Raw genomic sequence first — 17,627 nt, 5'->3', positions numbered from 1 at the left:
AGAGGCCTGTCCTGAAAGGAGTCAGGTAAGGCCTACTGAGGAAGGCCATGTTTAACATAGCTGGTTTCTTGGCAGCTTCTAAATTTGGCTCTAACCAGAGTGGAATCGGGGCCCCGGCTGGATCAGGAGGCGCCCATATGGCTTCTCTTGTTCCATGCGAAGGATCTGCTGGGCTGCAAGCACTGTCAAGGCAGGAAGAGCGGACTGGTCATGGGGAGTCCCTACAGTGGCTCTGGCCTGAGTCCCCCCCAACCCCCCCCCCCCAAACGTACATATGCCCATGCTCACCTAGGAGCAGGTAGAAGACCCGGGCAGCCATTCTGCGAGGGCTGAGAGGTGATACCAGGCTGCTGAAATCTGGCTCCCTGTTGGCCTGCAGCTCCAGGGCCACTGCCCTGTAGGGGTCAAGAACCGTTAGGCCCTGGCCGGTTGGCTCAGCGGTAGAGCGTCAGCCTGGCGTGCGGGGGACCCGGGTTCGATTCCCGGCCAGGGCACATAGGAGAAGCGCCCATTTGCTTCTCCACCACCCCCCCTCCTTCCTCTCTGTCTCTCTCTTCCCCTCCCGCAGCCAAGGCCCCATTGGAGCAAAGATGGCCCGGGCGCTGGGGATGGCTCCTTGGCCTCTGCCCCAGGCGCTAGAGTGGCTCTGGTCGCGACAGAGCGACGCCCCGGAGGGGCAGAGCGTCGCCCCCTGGTGGGCATGCCGGGTGGATCCCGGTCAGGCGCATGCGGGAGTCTGTCTGACTGTCTCTCCGTTTCCAGCTTCAGAAAAATACAAAAAAAAAAGAACCGTTAGCTAAAGCCCCAGGCTGGGCCCACCCAATCGAGGCACCCCCTCCGTGGTACCTACCTGTGCACAGCTTCAAGTGAGACTAGTGGCTCAGGCTCTGGGGGCAGCTCCAAAGGCATCTCCATGGGCACCTCGGGGAGTTCAGGCACCACAGGCAATGCTGGAGGCTCAGGCTGCTCCACCTCAGCCCTGGGAGAACATGGGAGTCAGGTGGAGCATGGGAGTGGCAGCTGTGAGGGTGACCAGAGGCATACCCATCCTAGCCACTCACTGCTCCACCTGGCCAGGGCTGCGGCACAAGCTCACCCAGGCTGGCTGCTTACCACCGCTCTTCTGGGGGGATGAGGCTGACATGGGACTTCTCCTCCTCAGCTGTTTCTATGGAGAGCTCTGTTCAGGGAAGGAAAGGTTCTGGTCCAGTCTGCTTGGATCTGAGCAGTTGGGACCTTGGGGCCACCTGGTCAAACTGGATGCCAGAACTGTGCAGTGACTTGTTATAAGCACCCAGGAGGGGAACTGGAGAGAACCAATTTGTTTTCTACGTTGAACACTCCCTCTGACGAAAACTCAGCAGCTAGGGTACCCATTTACTCGGACAGGGGTTAGGGTGGTGGTCTCTGCCGTTTCCTCAGGTGCTTACCTGAAGACAGTATAATGGGCCCACTAGGCTCCTGGGCCTCCCTCAGGACCTGGAGGTGAGAGAAAGAAGCCCCCAAACATCACCAAAGCACTTGGGGCCGGAGTGAAATAATCCCCCGCCCTGAATAGGCATTGGCTCTGGGACGGGACACATCCCAACCCCATGTCCAGGACATGACACCACAGGCAGAAGACAGCACTGGAGCTTAAGCAAAGCAGACAGGTCCATCAGGAAGGAGTGAGGGTGCTGTTACCTCGATATCAGTTGGAGTTTCAGCCATTCTTTCTTCCTCGGCTGCTACCTCCCTCTCAGGCTCCTCTTTGGGCTCCGGCGGCGGCATTCGCCTGAGCGCTCTTGGGGGAGGCTGGGCACAGCGGGACCAGAAAGTCAGCAATTCTGGGGGTAGCCATCTAGCTGGATAGGGACAAGGTGGCAGCAGGGACAGACTTTGAGGCATGAGGGACACCAGGAGAGGAGTGGGGGGTCAGAAGATCCTGCATGCCAACCACCACTCTTACAGTAAGTTGGGGTTTGGAACAGCTCCGTGGGGCTTCTGATGGTCCTCTCGGGGGGCTGCACCATTGGCTGCATGGCAGGGAAGGCAGAGTCCAGTTAAGAGGGAGTCACTCCACATTGCCCCTTCACCTCTACAATGCCTTGTTCCAGGGCCCCTGCCCACTATGCTAATTGCTAAAGGTAAGACTTTTAACTGGTGCCGATAGATACGCTGGGCAGGGCCAGTAAAGCAGCATAGAGAGCGGTGTATGTGCAGACCCCAATGCGTGCACTGGGGAATGTTTCCAGTGCGCCTCTAAGGGTTTACAAGGCCAAGCACGGACCTACCTTAGGCACCCCCGTCTCCATCCCCTGCAAAGTCAGGGCTGCACTCACACACTCCCAGCAGTGAGCTCTAGTTTGCAGTTGTTTCTGGAAATCCAACCGGGAGATCTGAGTCTCCTTGTCCCAGAACAGTAACTGGCGGCGGCGAATGCGGCGGCGAGCAGGTGGGGAGGCTGGGGGCCGCCTCTGTTGAGTAGGCAGGGGAAGTGAAAGCAAGGCTTACCAATTATTTTCCTGACATCCTGGTGGACTTCAGACAGGCTCCCGCACTGTTGCCCCAGAGTCACCCTGGAAAAGGGTTTGGGTGGGCCCCCAGGGAGCAGTTACAGCTCCTACTTTGCAAGGCTAACCCATCTGGAAGTGCAGCTGATTTAATTGTAGTCTAGGCAGAGCCACCTTTTACTGACACAAAGGCTGGTGTAGGCTGGCACTGGCCTGGGCTTGGGGAAGCTGGATATGGGTGAGCAGCTTTGGGAGAGGAAAGTGAAGAGAAGAAAACTTGGAAGGGCTACTACTCACCTCTGGGCTGAGTGGGACTGGAAGACGCAGTTCCTGCGGAGGCGGGGGCGTCACCTCTGCAACAACATGCTAGTTCCTGGCTCTGTCCCACACCCTTGGCCCTCACAGCCACCCAGGCAAGAAGTTAGAGGGTCTGGCCTTTAGCAAGTGGGAATACAGGCCCCTTGTCTGCACATTTGTGCAGGTTCCCCCAGGAAGGATCCAGGCATGGCAGGTACTCACCAGCAAGCAGGGGCTCAGGCTCCCAGACTGCTGGCTTCTCCTCTTCCGGGGCCATGACCTGGCTTGGAAGTGGCTTTGCTGCCTCCTCCACCCTAAGGAAAAATGGGCAAGAGAGCTGAGAACACTCCTCCTGGCACTCATCCCCTATGTGGCCCAGGGCTTCCTTCCTGCCCTTACAGTGCAAGAGCTAGAGGTGAGAGCGGAGGAACTGTAGTTTCCACTTCCAGGGCCCGGGGCTCCTCCTTGGACACTGCAGAGAGACAGAGAGGAGCAGGGCTCAGAGCACAGAAGAGGTGGGAGCACTGCCCAAGCCCAGACTGCCCATATCCGAGGCCTGACTGTCCAGCCCCAGGTAGGTCCTGGACTGCCGGACAGGCCTGCCTTGTTCCTCCAACAAGATAGCTTCATCCTCTTCAGCAATGAGCAGGTCCAAGTCCCGACGGCTAACCTCTGGGAGGTCCCGTTCACCCTATCGTGAGAGGAAGAACAAGGAGGGGACTTAATTCCATTTATGAAAAAGAAGTGGGTTGAAAAGAGTGAGTCTGAGAGGCATGACACGGGGCCAACTTGAGGAGGTCTAATGGGTGCTCAAGTGCAAGGGGCAGGAAGTGGGGAAATGGAGATGGAGAGGGCAGAACTTGGGCAGAGAGGGGTGGATGCAAGAGGGGCTGGGCTGTCGAAGCGGGACTCTGGTCTCAGGTTCTGTGCAGGCGACAACTCACATCGATCTGCAGCAGGCGTATGGGCTCTGCCTCCTGGAGTGTGATGGCTTCAGGGGACACCACAGTGACCAGGGCCCTGTCTGAAGGGGCATGGAAGTCACACCACCCTTCTCTGCTTCTTTTCAACTTCCCACACCCATGTGAGGCAAAAGCATGGACTGGAGAGTCAAGTCAAGCTAGGTTCCACTCAGGCCCAGGCCAGTCACTGGCCATTTGACCCTGGATATGTTGCTTAACCACTACAAGCATCACTTTTCTCACCTGTAAGATGAGAGTAAGCCAGGTGTGGCCAACAATTTTGCCCCCAGGCCAGATTAGAAAGAAAACTTTTCATGGGCCAGACAAAATATTAAAATTAAAAAATGTTAAATACAAAAATGATCCATTTAAGTAAACAAAATTTTATTATGTAATTTATGAATAAATGCAAGTTGAGTAAAAAAATTTTAATATACAATATTATTTTAATAAAAATATAATTACAGCCTGACCAGGCAGTGGTGCAGTGGATAAATAGAATGAGCTTGAATGGGTTTACTTTTTACAGAGACAGAGAGTCAGAGAGGGATAGACAGGGACAGACAGACAAGAACGGAGAGAGATGAGAAGCATCAATCATTAGTTTTTCGTTGCGACACCTTAGTTGTTCATTGATTGCTTTCTCATATGTGCCTTGACCGTGAGCTACAGCAGACCGAGTAACCCCTTGCTTAAGCCAGCGACCGTGGGTCCAAGCTGGTGAGCTTTGCTCAAACCAGATAAGCCCTCACTCAGGCTGGTGACCTCGGGGTCTCGGGCCTGGGTCCTCCGCATCCCAGTCCAATGCTCTATCCACTGCGCCACTGCCTCGTCAGGCTTGAAGGAGTTATATCGCAAATAAAACAATTATTTCGTTTTACAAATAGCCTAGATACGTTTTCAGTTATCAACTGCAGCTATTGTCTACTCTATGCTACAATGCCACTTGATTCAGAACACTTGACCACAAAAATAACAAATTATTTGACCTTGGGTACACACTGGCAAACTCCGCCTAAAAGAATGTGGGTTTCACATCGCTGCTAAACGTCAAACAGTTTATATCAAGTACAGACGAGTACAAAAATTGTAAATCTTTATAATGGAATTTTTTTTAAAAAATGAAGTATCGCAAATCCATTTGACCAATTATTGGAAATTAACCCTAGATTAATCACATGCAGAATTCTTTTCTATGTATCACTATCTTCGTAAATATCTTGATTTCCAATAATCAAAGACGCTTCTGCTTCTGAGTAGCTGAGATTTTAAAGTACTGGAGAATATTAAAAATTTAATCACAGAAAAAGAAAATTTAATCATAGGCCGCATAAGCTCATTACGTGGGCCGGATCCGGCCCGTGGGCCGTATGTTGGCCATGCCTGGAGTAAGCATTTTGATTTCATAGAACTCTTATGAGGCAGTGATGAAGTTATATACATAAAGTGCCCCTCACAGGGCCTGACTTTTGAAGACAGTTATTTCTTTAGCTATCAGAGCCTCCTATGCTTCTCACCAGAAAGAAGGCCCTCTCTGCTCACCTGGCTTCCCAGGCTCTGTAGGGACTTCAGGGGGGATCTCCTCAGGAACTCTCTCTGGACTCACAGCCTCCAAAAGGTGTCGAATCTTTGGGGAGGGATTGGGTACAAAAGGCAGGGTTCAGCTTTAGCCCCCTGCTTTCCCACCCTCATCATCTTATTTACACAATGGACAGTAATACCCCCTTTACGCATCAATGTTTAGCATGCAGTGACCCACTTGCCATTTGGTCTCCTTTCCTCCCACCCTCCCACTCCTGCCCCCACCACCAGTTATGTAGCCTTTGTCAATTTGTGCAAGAAGCATTGCATCCTTATATCAAGTGTTGTGGGGACAGAAGGGAAAGAAAGGATTCTTGATCATAAGGAACATATGATCTAGTGGGGAAACAAGTTTGTATATGACCCTAGCAAGGGTTAACATAAAAGCTAAAACAAGGCCCTGTGTGCTGAGTTCCAGAACGTTTGGTTCTGCCTGGGAGTGGGATAGAGCTTCATGGAAAAGGGTATCATTTGAGTGAGGTCTGTATGGATATGTAGGAGATGACGAGTAGAGAACAGAAGGTGATCATTATGGGCATAACAAGCAAAAAAACAACATGGCATCTTTGCGACCAGGGTCCAGACTGGTGTGTTTGGCAGCCAAGATACCCAGAGAATGTGCTGAGACATCTGGAAATGTCTAGCTCTGAACAAGGGCACAGAGAGCCCTAAATGCTAGTATTCTGTTTGCTGTGGGGAACCACTGGAGGTGTCTTTGAAGGAAAGGAATAACATTGCCTAAGTTGTAGGGATGTTAGGACTAGATGGAGGACATGGGCAGGGAAACCTAGTGCCAAGGGACAATGAGGGACAATGAGGGCTTGGATTAGGGCCTCAGCAGTGGGAACAATGTGCAGATGAGAACATGAGCTACCTCTAGGTGGGTTTCTTGTTTTGTTTTGTTTTGTTTTTTACAGAGTGAGAGTCAGAAAGAGGGATAGACAGGGACAGAGACAGGAATGGAGATGAGAAGCATCAATTCTTTGTTGCTGTACTTTAGTTCACTGATTGCTTTCTTTTCTTTTTTTTTTTTAGATTTTATTTATTCATTTTTATTAAAGAGGGGGGGGGAGAGAGGGAGAGATAGAGAGAGAACAGGGGGAGGAGCAGGAAGCATCAACTCCCATATGTGCCTTGACCAGGCAAGCCCAGGGTTTTGAACCGGCGACCTCAGCATTCCAGGTTGACGCTTTATCCACTGCACCACCACAGGTCAGGCCTCACTGATTGCTTTCTCATATGTGCCTTGACCGTGGGGCTATAGCAGACTGAGTGACCCGTTGCTCAAGCCAGCAACCTTGGGTCCAAGCTGGTGAGCTTTGCTCAAACCAGATGAGCCCACACTCAAGCTGGCGACCTTGGGGTTTCGAACCTGCGTCCTCCGCATCCCAGTCCCATGCTCTATCCACTGCGCCACCGCCTGGTCAGGCAATATGGAGCAGGCTTTTCTGGGTTGGTCCACCATTACAGTCCCCAGCACCAACTCCTGTGGGGCAGAGCTGTGGCAGCTCCCTTCCCCTAACCCCAGTGTCAGACTGGTACAGGAACAGCTCTCTCCTTCTGTACTGTCAATTCATCAGTCTGAGGTGTCCTGAGGTAATGAGCCCCACCTGAGGTATATCGAAGGGGCTAGGAAGTCTGGGATCCACAGACATCATTCCAAAAAAGGGGTCTGGAGCATCTTCCAGGGTCTCCATCATAGCCAGGTGGCTAGGAAGCAGCAGGCTGGGTCTGAGAGAGAATGTGGCTGTCAAAGACTGAGGCAAGGAGGTTTCCCACCAAACGCTGGGTGGTCCCAGGCCCAGGGGGACACTCACAGTTCGGTCTCCACCATATCTATGCGGATCTGCAACTGGGCACGGTGCAGGCGCTCCAGGATATGCTGGATATCCTCTGTGGGCAGAAGGCCAAGGTAGAGAGCCAGCCTAGCTGAGGGCCACTCAGCTCTGCCCCACCTCATCAGAGCCTTCCCAGCCTTACCTACGAGGTACTGGCATTGTTGTGAGTAGACCCGGATCACACCAATCTGGAGCTGGGCTGAGAGATAGAGGGAGAAGCGGGGGCGCGGCAGGCCAGGCTGCGGGGGTTCCACTTGTACCAGCACATAACTGAGAATTTCCTCACTGGGGGAACAACGCACCCTGATCACGGCCACGCCTGCACTGAGAACCACCCCCACAGCCCTGCCCACCCCAAGCCACCCCCTAACCCACACCAGCACCAGGTCACCCTCCCTTTCCTGGGCCTTACCAGGTCTTCACCACATTCACCTTCAAGTATTCACGTTTCACCAACCGGCTGCCACGCGTCGCTGCCAGCCTGGATGGGGTGGGGATGGGGATGGGGATGGGGGACTGTTGGGCGGGGATCCCTGGGCACCCCTCCCAGCTTGCCCTTCCTGGCTCTGAGGCTTTTACCAGATGGTGGCGAAGCAGCCTGTGTGGCGCTGAAGCACACTGGGGTAGTAGAACATCGTCCCTCTGGGAATTCACCTTCTCGTCTCTACCACTACCACTCACTCTTCCGTTTAGATCTCAATCTGAATTCCGGATTCTTTTTTTTTTTTAATAATGAGAGAGAGATAGAGAGAGAGAAAAATTTGTTGTTCCGCTTATTTATGCATTCATTGGTTGATTCTTGTAGGTGCCCTAACGGGGGATCAACCCACAACCTTAGCGTTTTGGGACCATGTTCTAACCAACCACCCCAGCTGCCTGGCCAGGGCTCAATCCGAATTCTTTAGGGCACAAGATTTCCCAGCATCCTCGGAGAGATGTAAGGATTTGGACAAGTGAGGCAGCGGATGGACCCAGAATGCCAAATAAATGAACAAATAAACACGAGATGGATAAAGGATTAAGGGAATAAAAGGAAACGCAGACTACATACACAGGGATGCTCCCTCCTTCAACACTGAAGGGTTCGCACGCACGCCACATGGGTGCTTAGAACTTACTGGAGCAGGTTGGAGATGCAGAGCTCTTGAAGAGAAAGGCCTGGGCGGTGGCCCGAACCAGGTCCCAAAGAGGAATGGCTGTTCTCTGCAGAGATGCCGGGCTCTGGGACCTTTACCCTCAGCTTGGGCAGCGAAAGTCTCACCGCGACGCCCTCCTGCGGGGCCTAGATCCCGCAGGGAGCACGCAATAGGATGCTCCGCGCCCCACTCCTCATTAGAAGACGGTGGCCCCCGAACAGCCGACGGGGACGCACTGTTCGGTGTGGCTGAGCAATGTTCCAGAGTGCCACGCTGCCTGCCAGGGGACGAGGCGGTAGGGGGCGCCCAGGCAGGAACGAGCCAATCAGGAGTACCCTGCACGCTGCTGGGCCATTGTGAGGTGTCCTGACCAATGGGCTCTCGATCTCTTCTCTGGTAACAAGGGTTCCGCGGAGTTGCTTTTCTGACAACCAATGAGCGAGGAACAAATCCCAGCCTCTGCCGCATCTAGGCTGGAAACAAGGGCGTTTCAACCCGTAGGCGTAGGGTCATGTCTGGGGCATCGACAGTGGCTCTGTTTGGCGCCTGACCTGCGGTTAGATTTGCTCTTCTCCCACCAAATCCCACCCCGTGGCAATTGATTGATCTATCTTTGTGCCGCATTGGGCCTTTCCTGAGCCTGGGAACCACCACAGGTCGAAGGGGGGAAAATCAGGTCTCACAGGAAGTAATGAGAGGACTTGCAGGGCCATTTCTTAGACTCCGAACAGTTCAGCGTGTGAATGTTTTCCTGGCTTAAACAGACTTTAGCGTTGTTGGATGCAGGATATACTCTTGTCCTCCAAAAACCATTTGTCTCAAACAATTCTTTGTGTAAAATTAAGTTATATTCTAGTTCCAAATATCCCTTGTCTCCATGCCTCCTGCTTTTTGCACAGCCATTTCTTTGGTCTAGATGCCTCAATCCCAGGGCATACTTCTGCCTCTTTAAGACTCAGCTCTTATTGTAGCCCAGCTGACCCTATTTTATTTTGCTCTTCCAATCTGGGAGCTTTGAGATTGGGCTCTTGTGTTTTCAATTAGTGCCTGGAATCTAGTTCAGTAAGATTTCATCAAATGACTGTGCAATTACCCTAAACTTACAACCACAGAATGTCAAGGCTAGAAGGGATTTATTATTTTTATTTTTATTAAAAAAAATTTTTTTAATTGATTTTAGAAAGAGAGAAAAAGTTAGAGAGCCAGGAACATCGATCTGTTCCTGTATGTGCCCTGACCGGGGATTGAACTGGCAACCTCAGTGCTTCAGGACAATGCTCTGAGCTATCCTGCCAGGGCTAAAAGGATTTTCAAAATCTAGTCCAAACCTTGCTTTTACAGATGAGAAAATGGAGGCCCATGCAGACTGTTTCTCCTGGAACGCACAGCTCCTTAGTGACAGCCTGCTTGAGAACTCTGCACTCTTGAATTTCAGTGTTCCTAATCCCTATTTGATTGTGTTTGGCTAAATCATCTTCTACAAGATATGAACAACTGTTTCAATCGTTGTTCATAAATTGTCATTGTTCACAAGTGTTCATATTAGGCACAAAGATGATAAAATGGGGCACCTATCCTTAAAGTGCTTAGAACCTAGTTTAGGAGATAATTTGTTCATTCATTCATTCAATAAGTATTGGCCTACAATGTGCCATGTGTTCCTAGGCACTAGGGATACAGCAACGAACAGAACAAGTCCCTGTTCTCATGGAGTAAGGAAGAAGAAAAACAAGCAGGCAAATAGAAATATGTGAAGTGGTCAGTGCTATGAAGAAAAATGAGGCAGCATAGGAGAATAGAGTAGTAGTGAGGACTGCTATTTAGGTAGGGTGCTCAGGGAAGAGAGGGGGCAAGTCATGTGCCTACCTGAAGGAAGAATATTTTAGACAAAAGAACTAGCAGGTGTAAAGGTCCTGAAGCAGAAATGTGTTTGGTGGGTTCAAGGAGCCTGAAACAAAGTGACTGAGGAGAAGAATGGCAAGAGGTGTGGTTAGAGAGGAGGCTAGTGGTCACATCGCAAGGACCGTGGAGGCCATTGTAAGGATTTGGTCTTTTAATCTGAGTTGAGAGCCAATGGAGGGTTTTGAGCAGAGAAATGACATATGAGACGTAGGTGTTAACCCTTTGAGTAGTGAGTTTTTTCATGCCCACTGACCCCTGGGAGTGGGTTTCAAAAAATGAAATTAGTTCCTAGTTCCAGTTTTATTAACTTAAAATCATGTTTGTTTGATAACCAATTTATGGTAACAAGAACATATATTTGCCTTTTTTTAATGTTGCCTGACACATGTACGATCGTACTCTGGACGGTCAGGAGGCACGAGGACATACATGAATGTTCTTATTACTCAAAGGGTTAAGAGGATCTCCAGTGTGTTGAGAACAGGCTAAAGGTGGACAAGAGTTAAAGCAGAAAATAAGGTGTGGAAGGAAGCAGGAAGAGGTGTGAGAGACGATGGTGACTTATTCCAAAGGGGGGTGGTGGAAGCTAAGAGAAGCCCTCAGATTCTGGATAGCTCTTGAAGGCATAATGATAGGACTTGCTGATGGAGTTGGGTGTGGGGTACAAAAGCAAATGTAAGTCAGAGGTAGCAAGAACAAAAATCCAGGAGGCATTTCTGCATATCAAGGACACAGCAGGGCACCTGTGTACCTGTGTACTCGGCATCTGGTTTCTTCACTGCTAGTGCAGATGCCTGTTTAGTTTCCTGGAGGATGATGGAAAAGACTAATGAGAAGAAAGGCTCAAAAATAGCACTTAATTTTGTTGAGTGACAGCGAGAAGATCCTCGAGGATCTAGTTGTCTAGATATGATAGTGTAGGTGATACACGTGCTACTGAAAGCTTGTAAGGGTGACATGACAGGAAGGGAGTCTGTCTGGGAGACCCCTTCTCCCCTAATCCGGTGCCACATACAGGAAGGGGGAAGCTGGAGGCCATGGCAATCAGGTAAGTGGTGACTTAGATCTTAGCTATTCTGCTGGAATTGAGTGTACAGAGAGGAGGGATGACAGGTGGCCTAGTGAGAAGAAATCCAGTTTGGTGGCAAAATAAACATGGGTGAGGGAGAGGAGAGTAAGCTCTTTTGGGCCCCTCAAATCTCAGCTTACAGTATTGGTGACATGGCAGTCTAGGCCAAATTGTCTTTTGTGGGGCTCAGGTGAGGAAACCAATTTGGGAGTACCCTTCAGTGGGGGTGACAGGGTACCATATGCTGGGAGAAGAGACACCAGGGCCTAATCTGCCCCAGGCACAGAAGGTTCAGCAACTCTTCCCTGATTTCCCCTCCCAGCAGGCCCCAGGGCCTCTAGCCCAGGGTGTCAGGCCACCTTCAAGTTCTGTTCATTCAGACCTCCCAGTCTAGGAGTCCCAGGGCTGTTGGGAAGGCCCAAATCAGATGCCTCTAGTAAAGCACTGTGGAGCCCAGACCTTCCCATGGGAAGTTGGAGGCTTTACTGGCTGTAGGCTCAGTGCCCATCTTGGTGACTGACCCTGACCCTAATCTTGGTTGTGTAGACGGTACAGAGAGCCAGGACCAAAACCTGCAGTGCCAGACTGCTTCCTCACCAGAACCTTTGCGTGGAGAGATGTCAGCAGGAAGAGAGCCCAAGTGCCTCCTCTCAAGTACATCTCTGTTATCTCCCTGTGACCCCTGCTACCTTGTTCTCATAACAAATCAGACACTGATTCCTTTTCCAATAAATTTTTATTTTAAATCCTTACTGAAGATTTAAGAAGAAAATATAAAGTGCTTGGCTTCAGGGTTGGGGGAAGAGGGAATGGTGCCCCTGAGTTCATACCATGTGGACTTTCCCAGTTCAGTTCTTCAGAGATAAAAGAGGGTATATCTCAGAAATAAAAAAAAACAAAAAAAAAACAAACAAAAAAACAAAACAAAAGAGAACAAATAAAAACTAGCCATGATGAGGAGTTCAAAGACATAACAATCACAGGGAACCCCCGAGAACTATCACCGAAGAGAGGCAGGTCAATAGTGTGCAGAATGAGTCCCCTTCAAAGGAAACAGGGAGAATAGAGCGGAGAGGAGGAAGATAGGTCCCCCAGGCTCTGCACCAGGGACAGAGTGGCTGCCAGGTCCTCTGGAGTCTCCAGCAAATTTCGGGCAAAGGCCTGCTCCATCTGTGCCAGGAGAGGGGGAAGAGGGTATCAAGAGCCCAGTAAGGGTGGCCACTACTCCCAGCCCACCCCGGAAGGCACCATCTCCTCCTGGAACCCTCTCCTCCGCAAAGGCAGCTATTCTTACCCTGCCCTGAACTCACCTGCACTGAGATGAGACTCTGTGGAGTGTGGCTGGGGCTAGGGTCCTCTTCTAAGAAATTCAGTGTCACCTGGAACTGGGGTGGGGGGCCCAGGCCCCGGAAGTACCTCTCCAAGTCTGAAAGAGAAAGGGTCAAAGGCTGGAAGAAAGAAGAGAAGGGAGAGGGCCACAGGCAGGCAGGGAGGGAGGGAGGGAAATGGCAGGTACCCGTAATGAAGAGAGTTGGCAGCAGGGCCACCTGGAAAGCCAGGCCAGAGCAGGAGCTGCAGGGCCACAAGGCTGCTGTCTCGTGCCAGGAGAGATGCAAGGAACTGTGTGGTTAGCCCCCATGCACAGTCAGGAAAAGTACTCCTTCCTCCAGAGGAAGTATTTAGCAGTAGCCGATTAGTACACAACCTGACATGCTTTCTGCTGGGAGAGTCTGGAGTCCTCTCAGCGGCCCAGCTGCTGCCACAGATGTGCCTACACTGGTTGCTGCTTATATTATCCTCCCTAGACTAGGGAACCCATGGCCCTGGGAACACCATGCTCTGTGTCCTGGCCCCTACTCTCAAAGCCAGGTTTAGAGGTGAATGGAGGCCGGAAGTAGAATTCCGAGTATGGATGGGAGAGGGGCAACCTGGAGTGCCAGGATGTGCGACATGCACCAGCTCTCCTGACATGGGGTGTGTGTGTGCCGGGGTGTATGTGGGAGGCGGGCCATGACTACTGACTGTGTGCTTCCATGTGATGGTGCTCTCTGAGCTGTGACACTCTTGTGCTGGACTCGACCTGAGCCTCATCTTCCGTGGCACGGACTGTGGAAGGAGGGCTGCCAGGCACTGCCAAGGCTGAGCAGAGGGCCTCACAGGATATGCACCCAGCCAAGTGCAGGGTGCCATGCTCGGGCTGGGATGGTGGATCTGCTGGAGGGAGCACAGGGTGTGGGCAGGGCCCAGGGGGCACTACAGGCGGGGGTAGAGGCTCAGGTGCTAGGCTGCAGCAACCTTACCTCTGCAGAAGTAGGTGGTTCTGAAGAGCTCCACACACTCGTTGCTGGGCAGCATATGTGGGCCTGGACCAGTCAGGGTGTGGGGCGCGCTGCAGGAGATTGGGACAGGGCAAAGGCGCTGCACGAAGAGACCTCGGGAGTTGCTGGCCACCAGGACACCTCTCTCCAGCTGGCTCAACAGGCGCTGGGTAGCCTCTTCTGGGCCAGGCTTGGGAAATACCACCTGCTCCATGCTGCACTGGGAGCTGGAGGGCTCAGCCACAAGGCGGCAGTCCAGGCTCTGCACCTGGGCCTCACCCACTACACGTCCATTGTAGATAAAGGTGAGCAGCAGCGAGTAGTCTGCGAACAGAGAGTGACTAACTGCTCCAAGTGTCTTTCCCCAAGGGTCCACTGGTCAGCACAGGGCTCTGGGAAACACAGAGGGGCTCCTTGCAAATCCAACATCCTCATTTTGCTGCTGAGGGACAAGGCCCAGACAGGAAAGCCAAACAAGCGTTAGGGCGGACAAGGCAGGCTGTGGAGAGGAGCACCAGCTATACCTGTTGAGGCCAGAGAGGGCACCCTCCCTCCTCTTCCTCACTGCCCTCACCCTCACACGGGGCTTCCTGGCAGACTTTCCTATCACTCAGGAGAGTACTAGTACACAGCTTCCCCCTGGGGCCTCAAGGCTAAATGCTCAGGGTCTTACAGTTTACCAGAAGGTCTCTGAAATTCGGGACCTTCTTTGCTTAATCCATAAAATCAATGTCTCAAAGTGAATTTCCAGGGAACAGAATGCAATGGGGGTATTTCTAAGAAGCAAGGTGTTTGAAGTCTGGGTCTGGCCAGGTGCACTATCTAGATACCAGTGCCTCTGTCTGGGTAAGGTGAGCCCAGGTTGCTGCAAGCCCTGACAGATTAGGTAATGCATGCAGACCACAGGAAGTTGATCCATGGGAACAGGGAGCAGAGGTGAGTCAGACACACTAAGTACCTGAGTCTGGAGGAGGCAGAAGCTCCAGAGACAACTGATCTTGGAAAGGGGCTTCGTTTGTGTCTGAAACTGGAAGGGAGAAGAGGCATGTCATTTAGAGTGGGACTGGGGAGTCTATGGGACAGGCAGAGGGGCATGGGGGATAACAAGAGGCAGGGGAGGTGGTACCTTCACGAGGCTCAGGACTGTTGCCGCCGCTGCTGCTGCTGCTGCTACTGCTCCCACCGCCGCTGCCACTGCCACTGCTGCTGCTCCCAAAGTCTGAATGGCCTGCTCCCCCATTGGCTTCTACAATCTCCTGTTGATAGTATCTATTGTTGGCCCTTTTCCCCATAGTTATTGACTGTCCTGCCCACCCAGTTCCCTCCCCATCTCTTACGTTGTTGAGGGAGTCCTGGAGCAAGGAGGAACTACATGTCCCGTTCTTTGTGGTAGCTTCCCTCTCCTCCCTCTCAGGCAACACAGAGCTGTGGTGTCTCTTTGATGGTGATTTCTGGGTTGCTGGTGAGGCTATGGAATGTTGAGAGAGAGAGAGCAAGGTCAGAGGGTAGGGGAGATAGGAGGCAGTGAAAGGAGGAGCAGGACTGGCCAGAGGAACCTGGTAGTAGCTCCCCAAGGTAGAGCCCTGACCAAGCGGCCTGGATTGAGTCCCAACACCCTCCCAGGAGGCTCACCTCCATCCTCCTCCCCAGTCTGCCTATTCTAGGAGTGTTGGGCAAAGGAACCTCACCAGAGAGGGTTCCTGGTGGCAGCAGCCGATACACCTTGTAGGGCTCAGCCCCATCCCTATGGCTATTCTCAGGAACCTCCTCAAATTCAGGACTCTTGTTGAGAGCACAGCGCAGACGAGTCTTCCAGATAGCGGGGCCTTCCATGTCCCCCTCCTTGTACTTTCCCTTAAATATTGCCCAGGCCTGGGAAACAAATGAAGAGAGGCAGCATGTTATGATGGACTGCAGCTGACACACCACCCGGGCCAGCTTCACAGATGTGTGGCCTAAGCACTTGCATAGAAAGGCCTGTGCTGGGTTTATACTCAGCTGCTGCCATCTTGAAATCCTAATTTTTGCATTTTCATTTTTCACTGAGTTCTAAAATTTATGTAGCTGCTTCAACCCTCTAATCTCTTTATCTGGCACCCAGGCTGACACAACCCCTATCAGTATCGACTCTATCCCTCACTTCGAGGGTGGGGCCGGTTCCCAGGCCCTTCCTTGAGCAGGGATAGTCAACCTTTTTATACCTACCACCCACTTTTGTATCTCAGTAGTAAAATTTTCTAACCGCCCACCAGTTCCACAGTAATGGTGATTTATAAAGTAGGGAAGTAACTTTACTTTATGAAATTTATAAAGCAGAGTTACAGCAAGTTAAAGCATATAATAATAATTACTTACCAAATACTTTATGTCAGATTTTCGCTAAGTTTGGCAGAATAAATCTTTATAAAACAACTTACTATAGTTAAATCTATCTTTTTATTTATACTTTGGTTGCTCCCCTACCACCCACCATGAAAGCTAGAAGGCCCACTAGTGGGCAGTAGGGACCAGGTTGACTACCACTGACCTTGAAGAAGGCAGCATCTTGGTCCTCCCGAAAGTCCTGCTTGCCTGCATGCTTCCAGGGAATTCGGAACATGGTCTTAGCTGCATCTTCCCAGCACACCCCTGGGAACTGTCCACTCTCCACTTGTTCCACCACCCAGTTCCGGAGCTTTCGAGTGCAGCGTGCCCTGCCTGACGCCATCCTGGGAATAAGAGCAGCAGGCAGCATAAGTAAAACCAAACAACCCTTTAGGAGGGAACATCTGCTGAAGTCCTGGCCATTTGGGTTGTTTAGCAAGGGCTCTCAGAGAACCCATTCATCTTTTTCTCTAGACATATCTCAACATTATCTGAGGCCAAAGTTTTGCTTCTGCCATTTCTGGCAACTACAAAAAAAAAAAAAAATTGGATTCTTTTGAACACCCCAAGCAATAACATCTGAAAGGAAACAAGGAAATCTTAGGCACTGGTCTTAATTTTAAGACTTTTCAGAAATTTATTGTTTGGAAGAGAGAATTTCCTTGGTGGTGTTACTGGTAAGAGGCCCAGTCTAGATGCTCAAACCCTTGCAGAGGCAGTATCTGCTTCTGAGATGCCTCACCAACGTTCTTCACCTACTTCCCCCACAACCTCTGACCCCCAGCCCTCCCCTTCCCTTGACCCAGGGGTAGGTGGGGCAGGGGCGGAGCTGTGGCAGTAGTAGGCAGGGCCAGAAAGCAAGAAAACAAACAGGGTTAAGTGAACTGGAACCATCAGCCTTCTTCCCTGAACAACCCAGCAGCAGGTCCTCCTGGACTTTGCCTGTAAGAGTTGGGCCACAGACCCTGGTCAATCTCTCACACAGGCCAATCTCCTACTTCCTGGCTTATAGGCCTTCAGTCTATCCTTCAGCCGAGCAGAGGGGCCCCCAGGAAACCGCACCCTCCTCCAGTCTGGCAGGACTTTCCACCCTTATACCCAGGTTGCCACCAATTCTTGGCTGATCTTACCTGAGCGGCCGTGCAGGCTGTCCTAGAGCACAGCTGACCTCAGCTCGGCTCTTGCCTAGGGAGCTTCCTCCTAACTCCGCCCTGTTTCTACAGTCCCCGCCCTAAGTTTCAGTTCTGCTCCTGGGAGGGCCCGTTTCCCTGAAATCACGTGGTCTGAGTTGCATGGCAATGGATGGCCACCAGGGGGAATCAGCATCTGCGAATCTCACTGTTGGAATCTCAGATGCAGGAGGAACCATCCAGCTCAGGCTTATCCTCCCTCCCTCAGAGACTCCTTGCACGTGTTCAACCATCTCCTTGACACTTCTGCTTCCCCAGGCAGGCCAGTGTGCTGGAGTCTTGTCCCAGGGCTCTGAAGAGCTCTGCACCACCTAAGCAACTATGTTCCCCCATGGTGCCTGCTGAGCACCTACTAGGTGACCTCAAATATTAGCTGATTTGATGAAAGAAGGGAGGCAAGGAAGGAAGAAGTCAGCCCAGGCCAGGTGGCTGGATGAGGAGGACCTCTCTTTGTCATCCATGGTGTCAATTCCTTGCT

At 51.5% G+C, this 17,627-nt stretch overlaps 2 protein-coding genes across 4 annotated transcripts; both read right to left on the bottom strand.

Moving 5' to 3' along the window:
* Positions 1–51: 51 nt before the first annotated feature.
* REC8 (REC8 meiotic recombination protein) lies at positions 52–8,368 on the bottom strand. The gene is made up of 20 exons (XM_066344073.1): positions 8,289–8,368; positions 7,750–7,885; positions 7,583–7,651; positions 7,313–7,455; positions 7,150–7,225; positions 6,943–7,063; positions 5,294–5,378; positions 3,734–3,813; positions 3,393–3,480; positions 3,189–3,261; positions 3,012–3,103; positions 2,790–2,845; positions 2,322–2,456; positions 1,949–2,015; positions 1,684–1,844; positions 1,431–1,479; positions 1,114–1,180; positions 851–979; positions 289–395; positions 52–182 (listed from the first exon to the last, which is right to left on the bottom strand). Exons 2-20 carry the CDS (start codon positions 7,803–7,805, stop codon positions 91–93), a joined length of 1,746 nt encoding a protein of 581 aa, XP_066200170.1. The 5' UTR covers positions 7,806–7,885; positions 8,289–8,368; the 3' UTR covers positions 52–90.
* Positions 8,369–11,994: 3,626 nt separating this feature from the next.
* Positions 11,995–17,602, bottom strand: IRF9 (interferon regulatory factor 9). 3 transcript variants are annotated; one of them, XM_066344514.1, is made up of 10 exons: positions 17,090–17,602; positions 16,123–16,303; positions 15,284–15,467; positions 14,933–15,063; positions 14,722–14,851; positions 14,554–14,622; positions 13,578–13,919; positions 13,300–13,491; positions 12,588–12,703; positions 11,995–12,447 (listed from the first exon to the last, which is right to left on the bottom strand). In XM_066344514.1, the coding sequence occupies exons 2-10, from the start codon at positions 16,300–16,302 to the stop codon at positions 12,322–12,324; spliced, it is 1,470 nt and encodes a 489-aa protein (XP_066200611.1). In that variant the 5' UTR covers position 16,303; positions 17,090–17,602; the 3' UTR covers positions 11,995–12,321. The 3 variants fall into 3 exon arrangements, with proteins under 3 accessions (XP_066200611.1, XP_066200612.1, XP_066200613.1); XM_066344515.1 differs by having other exon boundaries at positions 13,300–13,488; XM_066344516.1 differs by lacking the exon at positions 13,300–13,491.
* Positions 17,603–17,627: the final 25 nt, after the last annotated feature.

The sequence above is a fragment of the Saccopteryx leptura genome, chromosome 6, assembly GCF_036850995.1.
Source record: "Saccopteryx leptura isolate mSacLep1 chromosome 6, mSacLep1_pri_phased_curated, whole genome shotgun sequence".
Taxonomy (NCBI): Eukaryota; Metazoa; Chordata; class Mammalia; order Chiroptera; family Emballonuridae; genus Saccopteryx; species Saccopteryx leptura.
Note: the sequence above shows the minus strand (reverse complement) of the source record. Positions and strands in the feature narration are given on the sequence as shown.

Coding starts and splice junctions, on each gene's coding strand:
- REC8 (XM_066344073.1), bottom strand. CDS start 7,805: ATGTTCTACTACCCCAGTGTGCTTCAGCGCCACACAGGCTGCTTCGCC. Junction 3,481..3,733: donor TACGCCTGCTGCAGATCGAT/GTGAGTTGTCGC, acceptor CTCTCACGATAG/GGTGAACGGGACCTCCCAGA. Junction 3,262..3,392: donor TATCTTGTTGGAGGAACAAG/GCAGGCCTGTCC, acceptor GTCTCTCTGCAG/TGTCCAAGGAGGAGCCCCGG.
- IRF9 (XM_066344514.1), bottom strand. CDS start 16,302: ATGGCGTCAGGCAGGGCACGCTGCACTCGAAAGCTCCGGAACTGGGTG. Junction 15,064..15,283: donor GCCACCAGGAACCCTCTCTG/GTGAGGTTCCTT, acceptor AACATTCCATAG/CCTCACCAGCAACCCAGAAA. Junction 14,623..14,721: donor CAGTCCTGAGCCTCGTGAAG/GTACCACCTCCC, acceptor TCTCCCTTCCAG/TTTCAGACACAAACGAAGCC.